This window comes from Ictalurus furcatus, chromosome 28, assembly GCF_023375685.1.
Source record: "Ictalurus furcatus strain D&B chromosome 28, Billie_1.0, whole genome shotgun sequence".
Taxonomy (NCBI): Eukaryota; Metazoa; Chordata; class Actinopteri; order Siluriformes; family Ictaluridae; genus Ictalurus; species Ictalurus furcatus.
In genome coordinates this window covers 4,215,409-4,230,814 of record NC_071282.1, presented here as the reverse complement: position 1 = coordinate 4,230,814, position 15,406 = coordinate 4,215,409, and the positions used below count along the sequence as shown (strand labels likewise).

At 42.1% G+C, this 15,406-nt stretch overlaps 1 protein-coding gene across 3 annotated transcripts in view; it reads right to left on the bottom strand.

Moving 5' to 3' along the window:
• Window positions 1–2,078: 2,078 nt before the first annotated feature.
• The window catches only part of clip2 (CAP-GLY domain containing linker protein 2), a 34,099-nt gene continuing 20,771 nt past the window's right edge, over window positions 2,079–15,406 (bottom strand). The window contains exons 4-17 of one of the 3 annotated variants that reach the window (XM_053618090.1): window positions 14,535–14,659; window positions 13,667–13,880; window positions 12,930–13,127; window positions 12,417–12,520; window positions 12,259–12,319; window positions 11,670–11,774; window positions 7,016–7,894; window positions 6,870–6,927; window positions 6,676–6,759; window positions 5,857–6,013; window positions 4,157–4,316; window positions 3,790–3,978; window positions 3,465–3,527; window positions 2,079–3,356 (exon numbers count right to left, since the gene is read on the bottom strand). In XM_053618090.1, coding sequence (XP_053474065.1) covers window positions 3,345–3,356; window positions 3,465–3,527; window positions 3,790–3,978; window positions 4,157–4,316; window positions 5,857–6,013; window positions 6,676–6,759; window positions 6,870–6,927; window positions 7,016–7,894; window positions 11,670–11,774; window positions 12,259–12,319; window positions 12,417–12,520; window positions 12,930–13,127; window positions 13,667–13,880; window positions 14,535–14,659 — 2,409 coding nt within the window. In that variant the 3' untranslated portion in view covers window positions 2,079–3,344. Of the gene's footprint in view, window positions 3,357–3,464; window positions 3,528–3,789; window positions 3,979–4,156; window positions 4,317–5,856; window positions 6,014–6,675; window positions 6,760–6,869; window positions 6,928–7,015; window positions 7,895–8,724; window positions 8,776–11,669; window positions 11,775–12,258; window positions 12,320–12,416; window positions 12,521–12,929; window positions 13,128–13,666; window positions 13,881–14,534; window positions 14,660–15,406 lie in introns of all 3 variants that reach the window. The other 2 variants (XM_053618091.1, XM_053618092.1) reach the window with 2 other exon arrangements.

The following is a 15,406-nucleotide window of genomic DNA, read 5'->3' as shown; positions in this document are numbered from 1 at the left end:
GAAACTAAAATCCGAGCTCAGGATCGTCGAACCAGGGACGGTGGAGCTCTGAAAAGTGTTACCTGCTTCTCTGAACAATAGATGGCAAATATGGCTGATCGGTAGGATATATATACACCGGTCAGCCTTTACGTTCAAACCACTGACAGGTGAAGTGATTAACATTGATTAATCTCGTCACGGTGGTGCCTGTCGAGGTGTGGGATATATCAGGAAACAAGTGAACAGTCAGTTCTCAAAGTTGACGTGTTGGACGCAGGAAAAATGGGCAAGCGTAAGGATCTGAGTGACTTTTGACGAGGGCCAAATTGTGATGTCTGGACGACTGGGTCAGAGCATCTCCAAAACGGAAAGTCTTGTCAGGGGGTTCCTGGCATCCCAAAAATGGTCCAAGGAAGGACAAGCGGTGATCCGTTGACAGGGTCATGGGCACCCGAGGCTCTGATGAATCACGGTTTCTTTTACGTCGTGTGGACGGTCAGGTGTGGCCAAGTTGACGTAGTTATACTTTGTACATCATATAGATTTGTCTAGATCGCCATCAAGATCGTATATCAATAACAATTTCAGATATCAACGCACCCCTAATATATAGCAGGGGTTTGTAAACCACAGGCTTCCACACCAATTCCAATGATACAATATGATTCAATTTAGTAGAAATATATGACCAAGTTCGTTCAGAATCTGGAGTAGGCCTACCGGTCTAATTTAATTTGCAAATAATGATTTTTCAATTTTTTATGTTACAGAAATTTCATCTTTCTAGCCAATTGAATTGTTTACACGTCAGTTGAAAAAAAAAATTATTATTCACACACACACACACACACACACACACACACACTCTGTCCGGAGCAATCTGCCAATGTAATACCAATCGGTAATATTAAATAGTATGGAAGATTTATACCTGTAAAAACCCAAATGAACCATCACCAGAGTGAACAACAGTCTAGTCAGCCCAATATACCCATGTTACATACCGTGCGTTTTCCAGAACGGGAGTTACTCCAATAAAAGCCAAACATTTCTCAAGATTATTTCTCTATTCATATCTGAAGTATGAGTTTAAATGATTTATAACCATTAGGTTGAAGTATTAAGTATAAAGATGCTGCCTCCTGCTGGCTCCTGTGGGACTCATCGCTGGCAGATGTGCTGTAAATTAGAACAAAGGTTATGTCCAAAAAAAAAAAACTCAAGGGTAATAAGAACCTCGAGTGTAATAAGAAACCTCGTTTTGCTTTTTTTTTTGTTTGTTTTTAGAAATGTTATTATTCAGCTATTACAGTACCTGAGTTCTAGTTTCCCTCTTGTGAAAGCAGAGTTACTGTAACCACTCCGAAGTTGATCATTTTCCAGCGACTTGTCAACGATTATAATCTTTTATTAAGTACAGAAAAAAAAACCCCAACATTCTTTTTATCCGTTTATAGTTACAATCAACATCCGTCAAACACGTGATATTCTTCTTTGTTAAGGAAGAAAATACTTAGACTTTTTATCCATTCATGGTTACGATTCGTGTTGTGGAACAACACGTCACGACAACTTCGTTCCTGTTATCAATAATTCTCAACCATTGTCCCCTTGTGTGCCTTCTCTATTTTGAAGTGAATACAACAACAAGGACTACAACAACAAAGCGCAAGGGTTACCTCTGACTGTTGCAAAGCGCTGACACTGGAGACTCCTTCCATACACATGTTAAATAAACGTTTTGTTTTTTTTCTTTGTTCCGGATCACACGGAGCATGAAATGATAGATCATTCAAGCGCGTTAATATGAACCTGTGATTTGCCTTGCAGCCGGAACACCTTCCGACCAATCGGATTTGAGCATTTGATAATGATTCATCGTCTACATAGTAAGAGGTGATCAATGCGTGCGTTTTGCCGAAATAAAAATCTCACTTGACGATCACATGAAGGTTATTCGGGTTACCCGAATATGAACCACTTACCGTCTTGTGAACGTCAACGTCAGTTTAGTTAACGTGTCGTTATTGATATTATCATCATAAAAAAAAAAAAAACAACAACACACACACACACACAGACACACAATGCAGGAGTTCTGTTTTATTTCTGTTTAATGATTGAATCTCAGGAACGGTTACAGCTAGAGCCAAGGGAGTAAACTGATTTTGTGACAGCATAAAAGAACATCCGAGTCCAACGGCTTCGTGTTTTTTTCTGTTGTTGTTTTTTTTTGTTGCAAAACTCGGGGCCAGCCCTATCGTTTTATCCGTTCTTGCCGATATGAAATCCCTTAGTCGTAACCCTGTAATATTCACACCGATAGAAAGACTGAAACCGTCGTTGAGCTAATCGTCGTAACAGGGTGGATATCGTTTCTCAAATTGACCTGCTATCCTTCAAACCTGCTCGCTTGTAGAAAATCGGAAACGCGGATTGGTATTGTCGTTCAATTAGATGGCGTACGTTCGAAGCCCGAATTCACTTCGACCTAGCTGGCTTACAGCGAAAACTGTAAACTGTATCTTGACACATAAATATACAGCATAAACACAGTACTAGGCTGAATAATAAGTCAGAGCGTTTGATTTCTCGAGGGGGTTTTTTTTAATTATTTTTTATTTTTTTTACAGTGGCGAAGTCCCATTCGTTTGAAACGCTGGCATCCCTAAAATGGTGCACTATTTACTGGATTATAGGAGGATGGATACTGGTAGGTGGCTGAACACTGTGGCGTTCGTACAGTACGTAAGGAAAAAAAAAACAAAACAAGAACAAGCCCGTGTGGAATCATCCCGTCTCCTTGACTCAGACATTCACTACAGAGGGAGAGTAGCAAATCTTTCAAGGCAAAAAAAAAAATTCGACAGGACCGCTCCGTCTAACTCCGACAGCATAAAAGGCGAATAAATTAACGTATAAATCGAGGCCAAAAGGTTTCCTAAACTGCGTCCTGACCAATCGGACTACAGCACTTCACTTCTCGAGGTCTCGAGCATTAAGACCGCTGCTTTTTCTCTGGAGGTAGTGTACAAGGTGGATCGGTGGTCCGAGTCTAAAACCGTAACCGTAATGTACCGCTTCAAAGATAATGCTTTGTTTGTTTTGTTTTTTTGTTTTTTTTTTAAATAGCATCTCACACTGTTTTACATACACATTTGCTAAGTGGTTGCAGTGGTTGTTCGTCGGCTTGGCGCTAACTGTGAAAAGAATGCGAAGCTGTCCGATGAGGCGTTAGTCCGAGGTCTAAGCGTCAGACGTCTCGGGGGGTGTTTTTTTTTCATTCTTTTTTTTTTTTGCAGCGTACCTCCGTGATTTTTTCCCCCCTAAATGGTCGAGCGGTGCTTCAACGACCCCCGTCATCAGTGCTTTCCCTAAACAGATACACAAATATAAATTATACACGAGTACATAACAAGGTATCAATCAGAATGAGAAAAAACGAAATCGTGTAGAAAATTGAGTTGATGTTTTATTTGAACCTCTTCCACGAAGGTAGCGTCTTGCTGATGGATCCCATTCGCCGAATTTGCGCTGCTGTATGCCTGTTAAAAGATGAACCCCATGAGAACGTTCCATTTAGGCCACGCCCACTGTGGGTTTCAAACCGTACACAGATACAGATACGTATCATTTGAGCACTAAACAAATACCGATAGCGGCATTGCGTTACACCCCTATAATACAGCAATGCTCGGTTCTGAAGATGGTACAACCGCGATGCGGCTTGAACACTTAAGATTCGAAATCACACTGCAGGTAAGAGCAGATGGAGAAATAGGATTTGTGGCGTTTGCGCAGCTTTACCTGGCTCTTATCGGGTCGCATACGCATGGCCTGCACCAGCTGGTCCACTTCCTGGTTGTGCTCCAACGCGTTCCTCAAGGCCTCCTCGGTGCTCAAGAGCCGCTGGCGCAGGCGCGCCACCTCGGCGTCCGTCCCCGACGCTTCCATCATAGAGAAGCGGCGATGCTCAGGCGACGACCTTTCGCGCCCCTGAGGTCAGGAGAGGGTGCGAGAAACCAAACGTGGAGTAAGGATTTCAAATAATACAGACATTTTCAATCCAGACACTAGTCATCCAGAAACATAGCAAGTAACCAGAATGACTTTTGACTGATTTGTCAAATTAAGTATTAAGTAAATCAAAATGGCGGACATCGAAGAGGCTCACCAGAAGCAGCAGTTTCTCCCTCAGGCTCTTGATGTCATCCTGCAGCTTCTGTTCCTTCACCTTCCACTCGGACTTGTGCACCTCACGGCTCAGGTCGCGGTCCATGCCCGGCGAGTGGCGCGGCGAGTCCAGCAGCAAGACGCGCAGCTCGTTCAGGCTCCTGGCACGAACACGTGAAAATATTCGCACGATCACAAATACAAAGTAATCAAAAGAAGATCGCTCAGAACAGAAGGTTTTTACGTTTTTTTTTGTTGATTTTTTTCCAGAAATCTGACAGATTTATTTTAAGGACGTGATTATTTCAGTAACTACTGAAATATGACACGTTAAGTAAACGTATGATGTACCGTCATACTCGTTCATTGACGTTGGGAGCTTTTAAGTCCTGAACGTTCCACCCACAGAAGCCTCAAAATGTTTCGTGTCATATAAACAGCGCTGTTATAAACATTTTGCTTAAATATGCCGTTTACTTTATGTATACTTGTTTGCATTTTCAGGTTTGGATTTAGGCCCATTAAAAAAAAATGACAATCAGTTGTGATTAGAAATATAAATATTCCCTCAAGCAGCGATATGTGGGGGTCCAAGCACCGGGCATATATATAATATCAAAATAAAAAACGAGTCCAGTAAAAATATACAGCATATGATACATGAACAGACAAATAGCCACCTATCTAGTTCACTTTCTCAGAAATGAAGACATCGCGCAGGTGCTATGAGGCTTATGTCCACGCAATATCATGATATACAGTATAACTGATTATTTACACTTGTATTAGTTTGTAATTATTGATCACGTTCACTCATCACTAGAGATTCACCGATGTGAATACAATTCAATGTTTATATGAATGAATAACATTCAATAAGTTAAGAAATCTTACTTTAATCTTCAGAATGGAGTTCATGTGTTAATGTTAATGAGAGTAATGTGTTTTCTGTTGATGAGACCAGTTACTGTGAAACAACTTATTGAAATAGAGAGAATAAAGTTTTCATTTGCATTTCCTTCAGAAATGTGGAATTAAATATTATTAATTTAAAAGAAGGCATAAAAGGCAGAACTATCGGTATCGGTATCAGCCGGTATCACGCTGAATAATCGGGTATCGATTATTCAGAGTGATACCGGCTGATACCGATAACCGATACCGATAGTATAGTATTTCTCGATACTGAATTTCTCATCTCTACTTGTCAGGTCTATACGTCTTTTTAAGCCTCTGTTTGAATGTAAATAACCACTAAAAGCACAGGTCGCATTCGGAGTCGGGATATGGCATCGATCTGAAAGGCTGGATAACACTTAAAGAGGAGTTTTAATTAGACGGATTGTCCTCATTAACCCAAACGGTTCTTAAGTAGATTAAATGGTGAAATGAGAACGATTCATGGGTGTACTCTGGGATGGGGAGTGACATCCTACAGATTTCAGTGAAGAAGATGAAGTGAGAAGGTGGAACAGCTATTTGAGGAGGATATGGATGTGTGTGTGCATGTGTGTGTGTAGAGCGAGAGAGAGAGAGAGAGAGAGAGAGAGAGAGAGAGAGAGGACGGCGCTTTGTTCCAAAGTGTACTTCATGAAACAAGACCATAAATAAGTAACTTAAATCAGCCTCCAGATGGCTTTTGAGAAGTTTATATCATCTGGCTCTAATACCACTTTTATAAACCTTGCTAACATTCTTTACCTCTCTTTCTTCAGAAGTTCCTGGCTAATGATCACCAGCTGGCCTGATGCATCGTGGGATTTCTTGGTGATGGCTTCCAGCTCCGCCTCCAGACGCGTCTTGTCTCTGAGGAGGCCGTCGGTCTTCCTCTCCCCCGCACGGACTTTAGTCTCCAAGGCTACGAGCAAATAATATAGAGAACAATGCTTTAGTTGTTCAACAGGTGCGCTGGTCGATACTGTTACTTCTCTTACCGTTGCAAATGATGAGGAAATATCACAGAGCCGTAGTTTTAACTCTTTCTAATTCCCCAAACTACTAATCAAAACCGCTTCTTCCCAATCATCACACTCCCCATAAATAACCCTGACTTTCAGCAAATCTTTGCCAAGTCCTAGCATTCCACAAAGTAAAGTTAATTAGCGAGCTACCAAATGAGCCAACGGGACACAAGGAGGAAACAAATTCGAATGGCTTTCTGTCTATTTTGAAAGCCCACGAGCAGGGCTGTCCAATCTTATCCGCAAAGGGCCGGTGTGGGTGCAGGTTTTCATTCCAACCAATCAGGAGCCAAAACCTGATTCCACCTGTTTAATCAGTTGAGCTTAGCTTTCAGTAAACTCAGGTGGGGCTTCTGCTTGGTTGGAATGAAAACCTGCACACACACCGGCCCTTTCCGGATAAGATTAGACACCTCTGCCCTAGAGTCTCTTACCCAACGCACTTTTAAGAAAACACACACACACACACACACACACACACACACACTATTCCCAATAGGGTAATGCATCCGAGATTTCCCTGCAGCAAATGAATCTGCATGGAGAACATAGTCATTACCTGTTATCTGTGTTTTGAGGTCATCTACTTGTGTAGTAAGAGTGGAAACTTCTTTTTCCCTTTTTGCCAGTTTCTCCAACGTTTCTGTGAAAATATAAAAGCATAAGAGAAAATAAATGGCATTCACATTGAAAAAAAAAGAAGTTTTTTTTAAAGGCGGGAAATAAATAGGGCATTGGGATTGATTTACAGACCTTCTATATTTTGCTTTAACTTAATCTTCTCTTCAGAGTTGTCATTATTTTCTATCATCTGTGAAAAACAAAAAAAAACATTGCAGACAACATCGAAATGTAGAGAAACACATCAAAGACAATAAACCTTCAATTTAATCGCTCACGTTGACGTCCTGGCTGATGTGATCGGCCTCGACAGCCTGCAGTCGGTTCTCGCTAACCCTCAGCTTCTCTTGCAGGTCTCGGATCTCAGCTCTGCTTTGTGCTTCGGCGTTCTGAAGAGCCTCGTAGTCAGCCATCTTCTTCTCGGCCAACTCTAACCGTTCCCTCAATCCGGCGACCTTCAGCTCGGCCTCCTGAAGCTTCTCCATGGACTCGCTGAGCTCTGGGTTGCTCCTGGCATTCTCTTCGCTCTCCTCTAGCTTATCTTGTAGTTCTTGGACCTTGGCTCGAAGCTCCTCGCGTTCCTTGGCCAGCACGGCCACTTCGATCTCGTGCTTGGCCTTGAGGTTCTCCACCTCCAGCTGCCGCTCCATCCTCATGCTCTCCACGGTGGCCCTCATTTCAGGTGTGGGACCGTCTCCCTCTACCCCGCCCTTCTCGGACGCTTTGGAATCGTTGATCAGTGAGGATTTGAGCTCCTCCAGGGCTCGCTGGTGGTCTCCAACCAGGGCGTCCAGCTTGGCCTTCCAGCTATCCATCATCTCCATGTTCTCACGGGTGGCCTGCTGGAGCCGTTGGCGCAGTTTTGTGATCTCTGAGGCCTGCCGTTCTGTGGTGGCTTTGAGGCGTTCGGTTTCTTGGCGGCTGGAGCTCAGCATGGCCTCGTAGCGTTCACGCAGCTGGCTGCTCTCCTCGCGGCGTGCAGATTCGAGGCGTTCTCGGAGAACGAGAGCCTCGGAGCTTGAAATCACATCTTCGCCTTCCACTACGGAGGACGAGGCTCTCTGCAGGCGTGCCTGGAGCTCCTCCACCTCGGCTTTGCGCAAGGTTAATTCCTCCTCCAGCTGCATCACTCGGCTCTTCTCTTCAACCGTGGTTTGCTGATGGACAAAGAAGAGGTTTTTAATACGCCGTTCCTCTTGTGAATGCGGTTAAGCCTTTAGTTCCTGCTTTTCATGGGTTAAATTCAAGAGCAGAACATTTTAACGTTGAGAACGGTCCAAACCCATAGTAATTACTGAAACATAAAAAATGCTGGTATGAAGCCAAACCAACAGAATCGTAATTCATCTCAAGATTAAATCGTTTATACTGGCTAGTTTTCGAAAATGTTCTGCCGAGTCACCCGCAAAAACAGAACTTTCGGCGTTCTCTAATCCAGCGTCAGCGTCGCTTTGCACGTGCACTCGATCAAACCGCTGACGTTTTTACAGCCAAGTGAAAGTCCGATTTTAAAAAGCATCGTTTCACAAACGCCTTATGTTGAAAAAGCATAGAAAAGGCAACCTACGAGGGGAAAGGACACGAACCCAAGCAAGCCATTCTTTGCACTGTGTTCCTAAAAGCAGCCAAGCATAATGTGAGATGATGCATTCAGGACACGCACACATATACACACACATATCTACAACAAGCTGTGAAAGAGGAGCCAGTTGAAGAATCCCGAGTTTCGAAAGAGGAGACCTAGTGTTAGTGTTGACAAGAGATTTACAGGGATCGTGCCCTTGCATTTCTCAGGAAATCGCTGAAGAGATACGCTGCCATCAGACGGCATAGGAAAAACGTTCGGAGGAGGCGCGATCCCAAAAGAGAGAAGACGGGGGGGAAAAGGAAAGACAGAGATCACACCACTCTTCTTAGTGTTCGCTGCTGATTTAGGAAGATGTTTAGAAAGTTTAGACTACACACGGGATTAGCGGTTTCATTTCACCTTGATACTCTTACCCAACCTCATGGGTGTTGCCTGATGGCGCCTTCTGCCCTGTTAATAAATAGGAAAGCTTGAATTGGAAATTTGGGTCAGTGCACGTGACACTGCCCCAGCTTTACGACCACAACACGGCACGTTTCGTTAAAATGGCGGAAAGTGTGCCATCACATTTCAGCTGAAAGGAACATTTCATTGTGGGAAAAGAAACATTAAATTGTACGTGTGCAATGTGACTCTATAAATGATTTTATACAGATGGGTGACAAATTAATGGGGACGGAGATGGGGAAGGGGGACGACACCGTCTTAGTGAGGTGTTTGGCCGACACAAGTCACCAGAACAACTTGGCATTGATTCCACAAGTCTCTGGAGCTGGACTGGAGGGATGAACACCGTTCTTCTAAAAGATCTTCACACAGTTGGTGTTTTAATGACTATAGCTGTCTAACACGCCACTCCGAAACCTCAGAAGTGTTCAACTGGGTTGAGATCTGGTGTTTGTGAAGGCCATTGCAGGGGACGATGTGAGCCAAACCATGCCAGCAAAATAAATAAATGCCCCCCGTAGCAGCGTTTGTTTTTTTCTTTTTTTTTAATTTGTCACCCATCTACGTCTATATCGTATAACGCTATGCAAGAACAAAACGCAATCAGCATTTCAATGAAGTAAATATGTTATGAAAGCGCTTTGGTGTAGGAAGATTTTTTGACATATTCTGACTGACTTTCATAAGACACTATTAGAATAAAAGGCTCCAAAGGGTCTCTAGAGTAGACATATTCAAACTTTTTTCCCCATGGGGCTCACTTCCCAGTTTTTTAGAATTTAAAAAAAAAAAAAATTTTGACGTTATATTTATTATGAAAGAAAGTGTCTGTGTATTTTTTCAAGCCGGGAAAACGGAGTCAAAACGAGGGCAGGAGTCAAAACATTGTGAAGTGGTGAGGTGTCGGTTAATATCAAACCGTTCAAAACGTACTCGGATGTTAAAATGTGGCACTCATTCGTAAAAATAAAATAAAATCTCGGCAGGTCTGAAACAGTCATTTCATTTTGGAGACCCAATCACCCCCATTCCCAATACCTCCCAGTTTGAATACTCTTTAGAAACGTTTTCAGGTTCTGTGTAGAACCTCACAACAGTTCTCATGACTAAAACCCTTCTAAGGAACCATTAATGAATTGCAAATTCATTTCAGTTTTTTAGCTTTGGTTTTCTACAATACTGACGTCTGGGTTATACGACTTTTGTCTATATACTAGAAATTCAAGGCTTCTACTTGGAACCCTGTATAATAATATATTGCTTTGCCCCTCTAGGGGAAACCTTAATTGTTCTCTCTAGAATCCTACAACACAATGTGGTTCCAGCGTCTGTAGAAACCCTTTTAGGAACCCCCAAATTCCTAAGACTATTCTTCACCCCAACCGTCAGGTTACTGGCGTTCTAGGCTGAAGATCACTCGGATGATAAATGGGATTATGGTTCAAACGCACTCCAAACCTGCCTTAGAGCCCTGCTGAGATGGAAAGGATTAAAATATACAGAGAATAGTAAGGTTCTGAGGACAGAAGGAGGAGTTCTGAAAGACCCTGAATGTCAGTGATGGAACTGCACCGCATGGACGGACAGGGGTCAAAAGGTCCCCAACTTGAATGTCCTTGTTACTGTAATTCTATTGGAAAATACAGCAGCAAAATCTAATTAGGTCTAATCTAATAATGCGACTTCGGTTATTACGGTGAGATGAAGTGCGAGCTTTTATTTCAGGAAGGGAACCCAGACAGGTCAGTTAAGTTCCCAGTTTATTAGGTTCACGTACCATATAGGTCACTTAGCCGATCTGTTGCTATGCAGAATAGCAACCGTCCATTGGTGTAAGGAGAGCAACATAAGCAGGAATGGACAAATCAGTAACCCAGGAAAGATTCTGTGTCCGGGCTTTTAGTTTGTAATCCATAGTTGTCATATATACTTTTCTATTAATATATCGAGAACTCCAATAACATCCGACAGAACACCACAACTTAAAGCTTGCTACATGATCGTATAATCATCTGTATCAGTGCACTTAACTAGCTAATGAGGTCGACCGATAGTGGATTTTACCGATACCGATACGATAACTAAGTCGGGCGGTACCTACCGATAACTGATTAATCAACCGATTTTTTAAAAAGTGATACTGAATGAAACCATAACATTCAAAGTAAAACATTGCTGAACATTATTACAAAAATAAACAGCACTGACTGAACTATGAACATGTATTTGTACAAAAAATTTTTCTTTAAATAAATATATAAATATTAATATATATTAACTATTAATAAATATTCAAGTGAATAAAAGATATACATAAAAACTGAAGGAAAATGTAGCACTCCAAATAACAAGTAAAAACAGAGACATTCACAATTAATCAAAAACACTTCAAATAACACAACAAAATTTGTCAGCGATAGTTATTATTTCGCCTCTAGAGGCCGCTCTCGTACTGTATAATGACAGCGGACCCTTCTCAGCCGCTCCTACAACGGATGCAACCGGGAACAACCATCGGTGTGGATTTTTGCTTATAACTGATAGTTCCGACAAAAGCGAATAAATCGGTCGACCTCTAACTAGTCAGGTTTCCGGTAACCGAAACATGGGACTGAGCAACACATGGGTACTTTCACTTGCCCGGTGGGCGAGCTAATGAATTTATGATTTGTCCACCCCTGAATTAGCAAGGATAGCTGATGAAGCTACCATACAAGCGCATCAGATGGAACATTCTAGCTGCAAGTCAAATGATAGAGATCTTAATGTGCTCAATGTGCAAGGCTGGTGCATCACAGGATGGAGGAACCAAAAGAAGAAAAGGAAAGGGGGGGGGGGGGTAGGGGTTAAACGATGGCTACAAGCAGGTGTGACATCTACTCTCACTGCATGTTTACCATCTTTTCCTCTAACTCTTTCTGAAACTTCTCTGCTTTGGACTTTTCCAAACGCAGATTCCGCTCGAGCTGCCGAATACGGGCATGCTCCAGTTTGGTCTGAGTCTACGGAGAGATAAAAAAAAAAAAAAAAAGAACGAGAGAAGGAGAGAGAGAGAGAGACAGAGAAAAGAGAAAGGAGAAACACAGGACACAAAGTACAAGAAGAGAATTTTAACTTTATGAAAAGATATCTTAAGGAGAGGAAACTGAGATGAAGGAAAGTGCATAAATATTCACACCCTTGAATTTGGTGTTCTTTGTTGTAACTCTACAAACCATGAAAAAGTCACTGTAGTCTATCACAATGTAATAATCATTTTTCTCAGTTTGTCTGTAGATCATTTTTCACTGAGCAAATGCAACTTTCCGGAAGAGAAGCGATTCTGTGTACGTGTTTTATTATCCTTTACTTTATGTCAAACATATTATATTAATAGATTTAGTCATTTGCATTAATATAGTGTACTGTTTGTACAGTGAATACCTCACTATGCGTATACTGCGTGATTTGGGATTTTTTTTCCATGGTACTTGTGCAGTGAAATACCTCTAGATCCCCTTTGGTGATGGATTCCTCCTCCACCCTGAACTGAAGGTCCTCCACTTTCCTGTTTTAGCACAGAACAACCGCTAGGAGTCAGAAAAGCATGTCCTTTGGAGCATAAAGCATCGCACGTGGAGCAAATGTGGCACTTGGGGTTGTACCTTTTCTCCTCCTCGAGCTGATTGGCCAGTTCCATTTTGTCTCTCTGTGCATTGGCCAATAGGGTGCGCACTTGCTGCAGGTTGCTCTCTGTCTCTGTTGCATACTGCAGAAGGTACAGAAGAGGATAACTGGGAAAATGCTCGACTGGAAATATAACATTGGAAATATATTGTAATAGAAAAAAAAGTATTTCTAGACCTGTAATAATCATAGAATTTCAAATATACGTTTAAAAAAAAAAAAAAAAAACTGTTACCGCCAAGCAATAAATCTGACTAGCTCTTAATTATTTCTGGGCAGCAAATTAGCTCTACCCCTTAGACAAAACACAAACGTTTAGCTCTGTCAAAAAACAAAGAGGCATCATCTCTGATTTGGTGCAGCTACCTGTAGTGTTTATGGAAGGAGTCTCCAGTGTCAGCACTTTATAACGTTGTCATTACGTTTTTCCAATATGGCAAAAAAAAAAAAAAAAAAAAAAACTACGCTGCTTTTATGAGACTAAAACGAACCTGCAGGTGCTGGGCTTTGAGTGTGTTCAGTTCTTTCTCCACCTCACAGATGTGACTGGTGGCCTTGGCCACTTCGGCTCGCTCCAGGTCGCGCTCGGCCAGGAGCTGTTCGATGTGCTGCTGCTTTTCTTTGAGCGCCTCCTGCAGCGCGGTGGTGCCGGAGATCTTGCGCGCGTAACGGGACGACGTCTCCGTCAACTGTGTGGGGTGGTGGTGGGGGGGTAAAAAGAGACGTATAATGTGTCACATGACCGAAACAGTGACGGGGATCGGCTATGCTTCACGAGTACAGTCTGTACCTTATTCGACTACGGTACGTCTGACCTTCATGTGCGGTTTTCTAAACAGATCCTCGTGTCCATACAGTACCTCATGTTCACCTCCTGCTTTGCAAATGAATGCTAATATCTGCCATCTCTATAACATTTTCCACAAGAGATTTTATAGCTGAAAATATCACTTCATTTTAACCCTCCTATTATGTTATGGGTCAATTGGACCCATTTCTACATTTGAGGTGTCTGAAATACTGGTTTCTCATTTAGGGTCATGAACTTACACGCAAATATTTCTTGTCTTGGACAAGGTTTACTGTTTTAAGCTGTTCTTTGCTGTTTTTGTGTGTATTTAAACTGTGTAAGACATTTTGACAAATAACATAATGGATGTAATTCCCCCCCCCAACATAATAGTAGGGTTAACGCTCTGGCAACAATCCGGCCCCCTCTCTCCCTCACCAGGCCTGTGCGGCTGGGTCTGCCGCCGACGCTGGAGGCTACGGAGCTGACAGAGCTGATGGATGAGCTGCTGGGGCTGTGAGCCAGCGAAGACACTCCCATGGCTACGCGCTTGCTCTTCTTGGCCTTGGCCGGACTTGTGGACGGGAAGCCGATGCGGATCACCTTGTGGATGGGGGCAAACAGGCCGAATTTGTGTGGGCACTGGAAGTACCTGAACAGATGCAGAACAAGTAGGTCAAAGGTCTTGACATGAGGCACTAAAATACGGAAACTGAACACTGAAACTGCCATATTTGCAGCCCAAATAAAAGATAAGTCTTACTACCACAGCATTGCTGAGTTCTCGATTCTGATTGGCCAGGAGGTGTTGATTCATTTTCTGTACGAGCGAGTCTGACAGTATTTCCGAACGTTAAATATTTTAGCTCTGCTCCGAGAACAAACTGCATGAACTAATTTCTGCTTAAATGTAATGACAAGAAAGCCAGAAGCGCACGGGGATGTTATTCAATTATTTATCTAGCGTCTTAGTATCTGCAGCGTCACTTAGACATGATTACGGACAGCGCCCGTAATTCCTCGTCGTCGTGACCGACTGCGTCCGTTTCTGCGACTCGATTTCCCGTACAGAGTCGTACCTGTAGTTATACACGCCGCCAAAAAGGTTTCTTAAGTTTTTATTACTGTTTAAATCTATTATTGTTGCACAAACAAAACAAAACAAAACCCAACAGATTTGGTAAATGGACTGGCTGGCAGTGTGTGGAATGTAATATAATGCATCTATTTGTTTTTCTGTCTAAGATTTGTTCGGTTTGGGCGCAGTGTATTATTATGTGGGCGGAGAAGGATTCTTGCACCAGACCTGGTCCCGGCCACGGCTCCGTCGTTCTTCCCTAGAGGCTCGTCCAACTCCACGCCGCACCACTCGCCCTTGGCAAAGTCTGTCTCTCCTACGTAGCGCACCACGCCAGTCTTCGTTCCGCCCACCTGAGCAGAGAATAAAGGAGCGTAGCAGTGTCGGAGATGGCGTGATCTTATAAACATCAACAACAGCAAGAATTTACAGTATCTGCTGCGTAATTATGCATTTTTATTCTTTTACTTGGATTAGTGAAGGATGATGTAATGTCAAAATTATATTAGCGCTTCAAAGTGAAGTAGCAGCACTTTCATCCTGGTATTATATTAAAAATGATTTTTTTTTTAATTATGCATGAAAAAAATGACAAAACAAGCCCTTTAGAATAAAAAAAAAAAACGTAGGTAAAACTACTATTTAATTAGTATTGAAGAATGTTATGACCTCACTTGAGAAATATCATTTAGCAAAAAAAAAAAAGCGTATTTAAATTAATAAGCGTAATTAGTTTTTTTTTATTAAAAACTCCTGGACTACTGTAAATATTTTAAAAAAGAATATATGTCAAACAGAGACAGGACTTAACACAGAGCCTCGTGGCACTTTTTACTGAACGTAACTGATTCTGCTGTAAATATTAGGAACAAATGAATATATTTCAAATCAATGCAGGACTTAACGTAGAGCCTTGTGGCACTTTTTTGTTTACTTAATGTGTGATTTTAGACGCCAGTCTGAGTATTAAAGAAAGAAACAAACGAATATGGAACAGGACTTAACATCGAGCCTTGAGGCACTATAAGAAAAAAAATTGTTACTGATCTTAGACTGTACTGTAAATATTAAAGAAAGTGACAAATGAATAAATGTCAACT